General features: G+C 42.4%; 1 protein-coding gene across 1 annotated transcript in view; it reads left to right on the plus strand.

Moving 5' to 3' along the window:
• Window positions 1-12,085, plus strand: part of ITPR3 (inositol 1,4,5-trisphosphate receptor type 3) — a 146,958-nt gene that overhangs the window by 72,073 nt on the left and 62,800 nt on the right. The window contains exons 12-18 of the mRNA XM_056818048.1: window positions 450-549; window positions 700-860; window positions 3,588-3,729; window positions 5,456-5,617; window positions 6,400-6,572; window positions 8,678-8,797; window positions 10,782-10,964. Of these exons, the coding sequence (XP_056674026.1) occupies window positions 450-549; window positions 700-860; window positions 3,588-3,729; window positions 5,456-5,617; window positions 6,400-6,572; window positions 8,678-8,797; window positions 10,782-10,964 (1,041 nt within the window). The remainder of the gene's footprint in view (window positions 1-449; window positions 550-699; window positions 861-3,587; window positions 3,730-5,455; window positions 5,618-6,399; window positions 6,573-8,677; window positions 8,798-10,781; window positions 10,965-12,085) is intronic.

A 12,085-nucleotide genomic window follows, 5' to 3' on the forward strand; every position in this document is an offset into this window, starting at 1 on the left:
CTTTAAACCTCAGTTTCCTCATCTGTGAAACAGAGATTAGGATAGCTGTCCTCTCTACCTCATAGTTCACAGGGCTTTTTGGAAAATTAAAAAATTCTAGACAAGGATGAGTTTATATCACAACTTACCCCCTCCTCCTTTTTTTTAGACTGTACCTTCTATCTTAGTATCAATTCTAAGGCAATCAGGATTAAGTGACTTGTCCAGGGTCACACAATTAGGAAATGTCTGAAGCCAGATTTCAACCCACCTCTTGTTGAATCCAGGCTTGGACCTCTATCCACTATGCCACTTAGGTGCTCCTTTGACCTACCATTTTTATGCCACCTTGCATTTTCCCTCACTCTATGAGTTTCTGCTCATTCCCCAGGTGTCCTCTGACCTTTTGGTGACCATTGACTTTTCTGTGATTTATGACCTTTGTCTGATCCTTGCCCTTTCTTCACCAGAAACTCCTATGTCCGGTTGCGCCATCTCTGCACCAACACATGGATCCAGAGCACAAATGTTCCCATTGACATCGAGGAGGAGCGGCCCATCCGACTCATGGTACCTCCCAGCCCCTTAGGAAAGGAGAGAAAGGGAGGAGAAAGGGAGGGGGAGAGAGTGAGAATAGCTGCTGAAGGGGCATTGTGGAGGAGGGCATGAGAAAGGGTCATTCCTTGATGGGAGAATGAGGCTAACTCCAGGCCCTTGTAGCTAGGCACCTGCCCCACCAAGGAAGACAAAGAAGCCTTCGCCATTGTCTCTGTGCCTGTGTCTGAGATCCGAGACCTTGACTTTGCCAATGATGCCAGCTCCATGTTGGCCAGTGCTGTGGAGAAGCTCAACGAAGGTTTCATCAGCCAGAATGACCGAAGGTAGCCCCCTGGTGATGGATTTTCAACTCATTTGTTTTTTATTTAGTCAATAAATTGAATGTCTTTATTCTTAAAAATCATCCTTAACGGATTAATGGAGATTATGAAGTTGACAATCCATTGATTCACATTGAAAAGAGAACCTGGGGAAGAGAAACCTCTTAAGAAGGACATGATAAGGGAGGGTAGCTGGGTGGCTCATTTGATTGAGAGCCAGACCTAGAAGTGGGAGGTCCTTTCAGAGATGATGGTAATTTTGCTTTTTTTCTTTTTGTTTGTTTGTTGAACCCTCACCTTCTGTCTTAGAATCCGTACAAGTAATGGTTCCAAAGCAGAAGAGTCTTAAAGGCTAGGCAAATGGGATTAAGTGACTTGTCCAGTGTCACACAGCTAGGAAGTGTCTGAGGCCATATTTGAGCTGGGGTCCTTCTGACTTCAGGCATGGCACTCTACCCATCACCTACCTACCCCTGGTAGTTTTGCTTTGATTTTAGTTCTCAGATTTTGAGGTGGAGAGAAAAGGAGGGTGGATCTTGGTGGTAGGGCATACAATGGCCTGGGTGAACATGGTACATATGATCTGGGGTGTGTAGAGTTGAATGGCTTGGCTTCTCCTAGGATCTGGTGATCTGCTTTGAAGCTGGAGCAGCGGTAGTAGTAGGGACAGAATGGAAAATGGCCCTAGGCTAGAATCCTGCTCAGGTTTGAGGTGGCCTAGATCTTCTCCAGCTCTGAGATTCTGTGGTTTCATATACAGAGAGAGAAGGATACTGAGGATTATAACACAAAGCCCCTGCCCTGGAGGAGTTTACAATCTAAATGACGATGTATGCCATTTGTGCAGGAAAAAAGAAATAATTCTATAGGGTAGAAAGGGATAAATGCCAAGTTGGCAGTTTGGGCTATTCATAATGCTATAGGAGCTCAGAGGAGAAAGGGATAACAGGGCAGCTAGATGACCCAATGAATTGAGAGCCAGGCCTAGAGACAGAGAGTCCCAGGTTCAAATCTGGCTTCAACCCTAGGCAAGTCACTTAACCCTCATTGTCTGGCCTCTTTTGCTTTTCTTCCTTGGAACCGATTCTTGGTATCCTGTACTAAGACAGAAAAAAAGAGTTATTGTTAAAAATTTTTCTTTTAAAGAAATGATGTTTTTATTAATGCAAATTAAATTTTAAAAGAATGTGTCAAGTACATGATTGTCTTTTTTTTTCAGAGCTAGTTGTTAAATATTTACCAGTCTGCCTCTACTCTACAATCATCTTTGGTTCTAAGTTCTCCCTTAACTTCCATATGCAATCACCTGCCTCTGTTGTGAGAATTCTAGCTATATGAGTTATTATTACCACTTTAATGGTGGTGGTGTTCAGTCATTTCTCCAGTTCACTTTACAGATGAAAACTGAGAGAAACAGAGTGAAGTGACTTGCTGAAGGTCATGTAGCTGGGAAGTTTGTGATGGAGGCTAAGTTTGAACTTGGAAAGCTGAGTCTTTCTTACTCCAGCCCAGAACTTTACCCATTGCACCACCTAACTGTCTGATATGAACATAGAAAGTTCTTTTTTTTTTTTTTTAAATATATTTTATTTGATCATTTCCAAGCATTATTCGTTAAAGACATAGATCATTTTCTTTTCCTCCCCCCCCCACCCCCCATAGCCGACGCGTAAGTCCACTGGGCATTAGATGTTTTCTTGATTTGAACCCATTGCTTTGTTGATAGTATTTGCATTAGAGTGTTCATTTAAAGTCTATCCTCTGTCATGTCCCCTCAACCTCTGTATTCAGGCAGTTGCTTTTTCTCGGTGTTTCCACTCCCATAGTTTATCCTTTGCTTATGAATGGTGTTTTTTTTCTCCTGGATCCCTGAAAGTTGTTCAGGGACATTACACCGCCACTAATGAAAGTTCTTAATAATTGATTCGAGGTGGGACTTGAGGAGGACTCTGAAAGATGGATAGGATTCTACAGGCTCAAAAGGAGAGAAATGTTGTTCTAAGGGGGGGAGATTGCATAAACAAAGATGGGGAGGAAAGTCATGTATGGAATGAGAAAACCTACTTGCTTTTACAGAAAAGTGTGCAACGGGTTCGGTGGAAGCTAGAGTGGGAAAGATAGGTTGGGCCCAAATTGTAGAGGGTATGGAATGTCAGGATCAAGAGTTTGACCTTACCAATGTGAGAAATTGAGCTGTCATACTGCTGAAAATTTTTCAGTTTGATTTTTGGAGGTGAGGAGGGAAAGCACCAGACTCTTCTTCCTTCCTTCCTTCCTTCCTTCCTTCCTTCCTTCCTTCCTTCCTTCCTTCCTTCCTTCCTTCCTTCCTTGCTTCCTTGCTTCCTTGCTTCCTTGCTTCCTTGCTTCCTTCCTTCCTTCCTTCCTTCCTTCCTTCCTTCCTTCCTTCCTTCCTTCCTTCCTTCCTTCCTTCCTTCCTTCCTTCCTTCCTTCCTTCCTTCCTTCCTTCCTTCCTTCCTTCCTTCTTCTTTTCTTTCTTTCTCTCTTCCTCTTCCTCTCCCTCTCTCTCTCTCTGTCTCTGTCCCTGTCTCCATCTCTGTCTCTGTCTCTTTCTCATAGAATTAATACTGTGTATTGGTTCCAAGACAGAAGAACAGTAAGGGCTAGGCAGTGGGGGTTAAGTGACTTGCTCAGGGTCATATAGCTAGGAAGTATCTGAGGTCAGATTTGAACCCAGGAATTTCTTAGCACTACTCTTTAATCTGCTCACAGGTTTGTCATCCAGTTGTTGGAGGACCTGGTGTTCTTTGTCAGTGATGTCCCCAACAATGGGCAGAACGTTCTGGACATTATGGTGACAAAGCCCAACCGAGAACGGCAGAAACTGATGCGAGAGCAGAACATACTCAAACAGGTGTGTATGTGTCTGTGTGCTTGCATTTGGACCCCTTGCCATTCTTCTCCTTGACCACACATCTCCCTACAGCCTTGTCCTCAGCCTTGAAACCAGAGGTAAAGTAGAATTTCACATGTCAGGTCTAGACCAGCTTCTCTGTGGTGGTCTAGGATAAGTTATTTCTCTTTCTCCAAATGCCCCTCTCCCCTTTAGAATAAGCAAGGGTAACAGATGAGTTAGGAATAGTGTTAGAAGGGCCATAGGATTATAGATATGAAGCTGGAAAGGGTCTCAGGAGACATCTAATCCAGTCCCTTCATTTTACAGATGAGAGAACTGAAACTCAGGGATGTTATGTGATTTTGGTTTCAGGAGCAGGGTCTAAAACTAGAACCTCTGAGTCTAAAACCATTTGGTTTTCTATTGTGACATTTAGATTTAAGGAGAACGTCCAATTTAAGATCATTATTGTGGGACAGTTGGGCAGCACAGTAGATAGAGTATCATGCCTGGAGTTGGGAAGTCCTGGGTTCAAATGTGACCTCAGACACTTCTTAGCTGTGTGACCTTGGGCAAGTCATTTAATCCCAGTTGCCTGGTGTTTACCAATCTTTTGCCTTAAAATCTATACTTAGTACAACTCTAATACTGAAAAAAAGTGTTAAAACAAAAAACATCAGTGTTGAGATTAGCATTGGGTTGAAGGGTTAGAATTAGGATTAAGATTAGGAATAGGGTTATGGTTAGGGTTAGAATAAAAACTAGGATCAGGAATGTAGATTGAAAATTAAGAGGGTCCTCAGAGGTCATCTAGTCTGACTGCCTCAGTTTACAGATGGCAGGTTCATTGTTCAAAGTCACAGAGATAGAGAATCAGGGTGATGGTTTGAATCCAAGTTTTCTGACTCCATACTCCAGGCTCTTTCTGCTCTATCAGACTTTGGGAAAGGGAAAAAATTTATGTTTAAACTTTGGATCACTTGGGAATTCTGATCAGTGCAATGACCAAGTATTATTCCAATGGACTGATGATGAAACATGGTTTCCATCTCTTAAGAGAGAGATCATGAACTCAGGATACAGAATAAGATAGATATTTTTCAAATATGACCAAATAGGAGTTTGCTTTGCTTGACTATGCATATTTGTTAAAAGGGCTATTCTTTTTTTTTCTTCCCTCCCTCCCTTCCTTCATCCCTCCCTTCTTCCTTCCCTCCTTCCCTTCCTTTCTTCTTTCTTTTCTTCCTCCCTCCCTCTTTCCCTTCCTCCCCCTGCCACCTTTCTGTGGTGAGTGGAAAGATGGGTATTGGATTTGGGTAATAAAAAGTAAAAAAGAAGGAAAAAGAACCATAGAGGCATTTTTTTTAAATGTGAAGAAGTCCAAAAAGAAGCACAACCAGGATATCTTTGAAAACTACAACATAAATTGATTATATCTTTTAAAAGAAAACAAGCTGTACATAATAGAGATCTGCAGTTTTCTGTACTATCCTCTTTTTCATTTCATATATATATATATATATATATATATATATATATATATATATATGAAAATGTTTTGCTAATCTGGTGTTTGTTATATTCAGAATAAGCAAAAATTAGGGACAAAAATGAGAATTAAGATGAGGTTTAAAGTTCAGGGCAGGTTGCCGAGTAAGATGAGGGTAGAGTTGTGGGTTGATGAAGTGTTAGAACTAGGGTTTGGCCCCTCACTTTCCTCTCATCCTGTCATCTGGACCCCTAGATCTTTGGTATCCTGAAGGCCCCATTCCGGGACAAAGGTGGTGAAGGTCCGTTGGTAAGGCTGGAGGAGTTATCTGACCAGAAGAATGCCCCCTATCAACACATGTTCCGCCTCTGCTACCGGGTCCTGAGGCACTCCCAGGAGGATTACCGCAAGAATCAGGTGGGTTTGCTCTTCCCGCTTTGGCCCTGTTTCATCTGTCCCCTCCCCAGATCCAAACTGTGCCCTGGGAATGGCCATGAGGGATTGGCACACGTTGGGCCCACAGGAAAACTTATTGGCTCCCTGGCTGAGCTTATAATCTTTACTCCTAAACAGATTCTATTACTGGGACCACAATTCAATGAATTTCTAATGATTTATTTGTTCATTGATTTAAAACCCTTCTTTCTATCTTAGATCAATACTGTGTATTGGTTTTAAGGCAGAAAAGCAGTAAGGGCTAGGCAGTGGAGTGACTTGCCCAGGGTCACACAGCTCAGATATATCTTGAGTTCATATCTGAACCCAGGACCTCTTGTCTCTAGAGCTGGCTCTCAAACCACTGAGCTACCTAGCTGCCCCCTCCAATTTTTCCCTCTCCCCTCACCTCTCATGTCCCAGATCTAATCACTTCCCATTTCTATAGTCCCCTCATCCAACTGTTCTCTCCCCTGGCTTCCTGTGACTCAGGACCCAATGTTCTTTCCTCTATCACTTGAGTTCTTCAATAGCTTCCAACTGCCTCCCCAGAAAAGTTCAAACTCTTCATGCTGACTTTCAAGTCTATGGTCTGGTTGATGCTGTCTCTTTCTCGTCTTTGGCCTCTCTTCTGTCCCCTTCCCACCATTTTGCCCATCCAGACACTTGAGGTTTTGGGGAAAAAGGAGAACTGTGGGGCAGAACCAGAGAACCTGGTATTGGGCTCTTTGTGATCTGTCCCCCCTCCTTCCCACCCTTCCCAGGAGCACATTGCCAAGCAGTTTGGAATGATGCAGTCTCAGATTGGCTATGACATCCTGGCTGAGGACACCATCACTGCCCTGTTGCACAACAACCGGAAACTCTTGGAGAAGCACATTACTAAGACAGAAGTGGAGACCTTCGTCAGCCTCGTGCGCAAGAATCGGGAGCCTAGGTCAGGGGATTGGTCCAGCTTCTCCCATATGCCCCTCGTTTGTGTGTTCAATATCCCCTATCACACTGCAGCCAGCTACTTTTCTTTTTTAAATAATATTTTCTTTTTCTCAGAATTACATGTTAAAAACAATTTTTAACATCTATTTTTTTTTTTTAAAACCCTTACCTTCCGTCTTGGAGTCAATACTGTGTATTGGCTCCAAGGCAGAAGAGTGGTAAGGGCTAGGCAATGGGGGTCAAGTGACTTGCCCAGGGTCACACAGCTGGGAAGTGTCTGAGGCCAGATTTGAACCTAGGACCTCCCGTCTCTAGGACTGGCTCTCAATCCACTGAGCTACCCAGCTGCCCCCTTAACATCTATTTTTAAAAGATTTTGTGTTTCAAATTCTCTCCCTTTCTCCATCCCTCTTCCCTTTCCTGAGACAGTAAGCAATCTGATATGAGATTTTACATGTGCAATCATGTCAAAACATTTATCTCCTTACTTTTCCATTCACTCCATCTCATATCCCTATTGGTTCATTCTTTCATTAAAAAACAAACAAATCTTTATCTTCTGTCTTAGAATCAGTTTTGGTTTCAAGGCAGAAGAGTAGTAAGGGCTTGGTATTTGGGGTAAGTGACTTGCCCAAGGTCACATTATTAGGAAGTGTCTGAGGCCAGATTGGAACCCAAGTCTACCTGACTCCAGTCCTGGATCTCTATCCACTGAGTCTAACTCTATGACTTCTAAGTCATCTTCCAACTCAGAATTTATTAACTGTGGCCTCTCCCCAGAGTCTGTCCATCAGTGAAGCATTTGTTAAATGCCTATTAGGTAGCTAGGTGATACAGTAGATTCAGTACAAGACTTGAAAGTGGGAAGACTTGGGTTCAAATTCTTCCTTAGACACTTAATTGTGTGACTCAGGACAAGCCACATAACGTCTATCTTCCTCAGTTTCTTTATGTCAAAAGGGGATAATAAAATAAACTCACTTCCCAGGGTTGTTGTGAGTACAAGTACTCAGTAAAACTTAAAGTCCTAAATAAATACTAGCTATTATTATTATTACTATTAGTCAGCTATTATGCTAAGTGCTTAGAATACCAAGAGAGGAACCAAACAGTCTCTACCCTCAAGGAGCTTACATTCTCCCTCTCTAAATACACACATATTTATTTGTTTAATATTTAATATATTTATTCAATAATAGTAATTGTTATCAATTTATCTAATATTTAATAAGTACAAAGTAAATGGAGGATGAGACTATTACTGGGGTTGTCAGGAAAGGTGATGAAGCTGGGGGAATGTGGGAGATCTTCTGGGGAAAAAGTGATCTAGCCTGCTGAGAAAGGACAAATTGGCAGGTTTAAATGTAACATTTTTAAAATTAATAAAATTATTTTCCCTTCCTTCAACATTGCCCCCCATTAAAAAGAAAACTAAAACACTTGTAATAATAATTGCTAACATTTATATAGTATCTACTATGTGCCAGGTACTATGCTAAGCACTTTAAAAAGGCTGTCTCATTTGATCTTCATAATGACCCTGGGAGGCATGTGCTATTATTATTCCTATTTTACAGATGAGGAAACTGAGGCAATTAGAGGTTTAGTGACTTACTTAAGGTATGGATATGAACCCAAGTCTTCCTGACTCCAGGCTTCCTAATTATCTACTTTGTCATCTAGTTGCCCCAGAATAAATGTGTACAATTAAACAAAACAGTTTCCTCAGTGGTCCATTTCCAAAAATACATATGTGTTATTTTGCACCTCTCTGTCAGGAAGTAAGTAGCATGTTTCCTCATTAATCTACTGGAATTATGGTGGATCATTGAATTGATCAATTCAGCAAGTCTTTATCGTTTGTCCTTATAAGGTTGTTATATACTGAATAAATTGTCTCCTTGGTTCTGCTCCCTTTTTCTGCATCATTTCATATACATTATCCTAACTTTCTGGGAAACTGCCCATTTCATCAGTTTTTAGAAAACAATGGTATTCCTTCACATTCACATACGATGACTTGTAGAGCCATTCCCCACTTGATGGGAATCCTGACCAGCCCAGTTAATCACCACAAACTAACTTCCTCTTTACTCTTCCCTTCAGATTTCTGGATTATCTCTCTGACTTGTGTGTGTCCAATCACATTGCCATTCCCGTCACCCAAGAGCTCATCTGCAAATGTGTTCTGGACCCCAAGAACAGTGACATCCTCATCAAGACAGAGTGAGAGCTGGACCTTCTCCCTCCTTGTCCTCTCCCATTCCTTGGATCGAAACCAGTTTCCTCTCTTTCCTAGTCTACTAAGACCTCTCATTCTAATCTAAAACACCCCCTTTCCCTACTCTTAGCCAGAGAACCAGGGGCTAAGTCTAGGAGTTCATGATGAAATTATTGGCTGTTTCTCTTCCCACCCCTACTCCCCGCTTGAATGTATTTATTGAATGTCTATAGCATGTAATGAAGGGCAGTTAAGTGGAGCCATTGAACATAGAGAGCTGGGTCTAGAATCAGGAAGACTAATCTTCCTGAATTCAAATCCAGCTTCTTATACTGACTAGCTATGTGACCCTGGCCAAGTTATTTAACCCTGTTTGCCTCAGTTTCCTCATATGTCAAATGAACTAGAGAAGGAAATGGCAAACTAGTATCTTTGTCAAGAAAACTTCAAATGGGGTCACAAAGAGGCAGACACAACTGAAAAACTATAATGTGGATAGGACAAAATACTTTGGGGAATATAAAGGAAGGATAAGATGTATAGCAGTCTTTCTGGCAAGACTTAGATAGGTTGCCTTATGAGAGGACCTAAGTCAATAAGTCATAGAATCCCCTAGGCCAGTGATGGTGAACATATGGCATGGGTGCCAAAGATGGTATGCAAAGCACTCTCTGTGGGCATGTGGCCACCCTCCTCCCTCCAAGTTTGTTACTAGAAAGGCAGAGGGACTCAGGTAGAACTGCTCCCCTCCCCACCTCCACCATGCCTGATGACATTTTTTCACATGCCTCACCCCTCTGCCCAGCAGCCCAATGGGATTACACAGTGGGTAAGGTGGGTGGCTCACAGGAGGCAGAGCTGGAAGGGAGCAGAGCACTTGGGCCACTCCCCTTCCCCTCTCTATACTCACTGAGGACATTCCTCACTTCACCTACCCCTCTGCTAAGCAGCCCAATGGGAGTGCTTCCTCCTTCCCTTTGTGGGGTAAGGGGGTAAGGCGTGCCTGGCACTTGGTGTGGGGGAATGGGGCACAGCATGCAGTCTCTCAAAGATTCACCATCACTTCCCTAGGGTCTCTGTCAACCCTGACCCTCTCCAAGGCAACCAGCCTTTGCCAGGGTAGTTACCCATGGTGCAATGGGAAAAAAACCCCTAGATTTAGAGGTAGAGTATCTGGGTACAAATCTTGCTTCAGATACTTAATAGCTGTGTGACCCTGGCAAGTCCTTTAAACCTCAATAAACCTCAGTTTCCTCATCTATAAAACATTGGAGTTGAACTCAATGACCTCTAAGGTCCTTTTCAGATCTAGTTCTATGATCCTAATGATATGAAAGAATGAGGACATTGTATAAAAGGTCTTCTAGGTTGTCTTCTTCAGGGATGTACTTCCTTCCCCAAAAGGAATGTCCAGATACACTTTTAAATTAATCTTCATTGTTAATATTTTCCCATCACTTTATTACTCATAGACAATGAGTTCAGTTCCGTTTTCAGTTGTGTTTGACTCTTCATGCCCCAATTGGGATTTTCTTGGCAAAGATATTGGAATAGTTTGCCATTTCCTTCTCCAGCCATTTGACATATGAGGAAATTGAGGCAAATAGGGTTAAGATACCCTTACACACAGCTAGTAAATATCTGAGGCCAGATTTGAACTCAGGAAGTTGAGTCTTCTTGACTCCATGTCTAGCACTCTTATCCACTATACCACCTCGCTGCCCGAACAGTAAACAGAAACAGAACAGTAAAGCAATTTGTAATGTTTGATTTCTGAGGCATAAATGCCCACTTTGAAAATTAAAGCAGTTTCCTCTCTCAGACCCATATGAGCTGGCTCTGGCATATCCCTGGGTAGACTGCATAATCTCTGGGGGTTCTTCCAGGCTTCATTCTCTGATTTCCTCAAGATGGAATAAATTGGGTTAAGGTTCTAGAAGAAGGGGGCTCTCAATTGGGACTCAGGCTAATGGGGGGGTGTTTTCTCAGGCTGCGACCCGTGAAGGAAATGTCTCAGTCCCACGAATACTTGAGCATCGAATACTCAGAGGAGGAAGTCTGGCTTACTTGGAGCGACAAGAACAATGAACACCATGAGAAGAGCATTCGGCAACTGGCCCAGGAGGCTCGGGCAGGCAATGCCCATGACGAGAATGTGCTCAGCTACTACAGGTCGAGATCTTCTTCCATCCATTCCAACCCAATGATCATTTTTCTCTTCTCTTTGGCCTGGAATATCTTCTTTCCTCACACCTGCTGCTGCTGCTGCTGCTTCCGCTTCCTCTTCTTCCTCTTCCTCCTCTTCCTCTTCTTCCTCTTCCTCTTCCCCTTCCTTTCCCCCTTCCCATTCCCCTTTCCCTTCCCTTTCTTCCTCTTCCTCTTCCCCTTCCTCTTCCCCTTCCCCTTCCCTTTCCATCTTAGAATCAATAACTGTATTGGTTCCAAGGCAGAAGAGTGGTAAGGGCTTGGCAATGGGGGTGAAGTGACTTGTCCAGGGTCACACAGCTAGGAAGTATCTGAGGCCAGATTTGAACCCAGGACCTCCCATCTCTAGGTCTGACTCTCTATCTACTGAGCCTCCCTAGCTGCCCCCACCCCTGCACCTTAAAATCAGAATCTTTCTCCATCTCTCAGATTATGCTTTATCTCCTCCAGGAGGCCAGGCAGGGCAAGCTATTTACCTTTTATTTAAATGGCTCTAGAGCAGAAGGTACTCAGTATGGATCTCTCACCCTTATAGGTAGAAGTCCTATAGCAGTGTTGTTAGTATTATAATTATATGAATAATGTCATTCATCAATTACATATTAATAACAATTAAGAATAATATTATGTTTTAAAGTTTGCAAAGCATTCTACATGTATTTCTTATTTGGTTGTCATAACTAGGGAAGACAAATGCTATTATTATCACTAATAATTAATACTTCTAATCAAATCAACCAATTATCAATGTCAATATCATTAATAACAATGATAATAATAATATTGTGGTTTAAGGTTTGCAAAATGTGTTACGTATATTTCTTATTTGATTATCAGACCAACCAGTGGAGGGAATTGCTATTGTTATCATCAATAATAAATGCCATTGTGGGCAGTTGGGTGGCTCAATGGATGAGAGTCAGGTCTAGAGAGAGGAGGTCCTCGGTTCAAATCTGGCTTAGATACTTCCCAGTGTGTGACCCTGGGCAAGTCACTTAACCCCCATTGCCTAACCCTTACTGCTCTTCTCCTTTGGAACCAATACTTAGTATTGATTCTAAGACAGAAGGCAAAGGTTTAAAATAATA

This window comes from Monodelphis domestica, chromosome 2, assembly GCF_027887165.1.
Source record: "Monodelphis domestica isolate mMonDom1 chromosome 2, mMonDom1.pri, whole genome shotgun sequence".
NCBI classification, from domain to species: Eukaryota; Metazoa; Chordata; class Mammalia; order Didelphimorphia; family Didelphidae; genus Monodelphis; species Monodelphis domestica.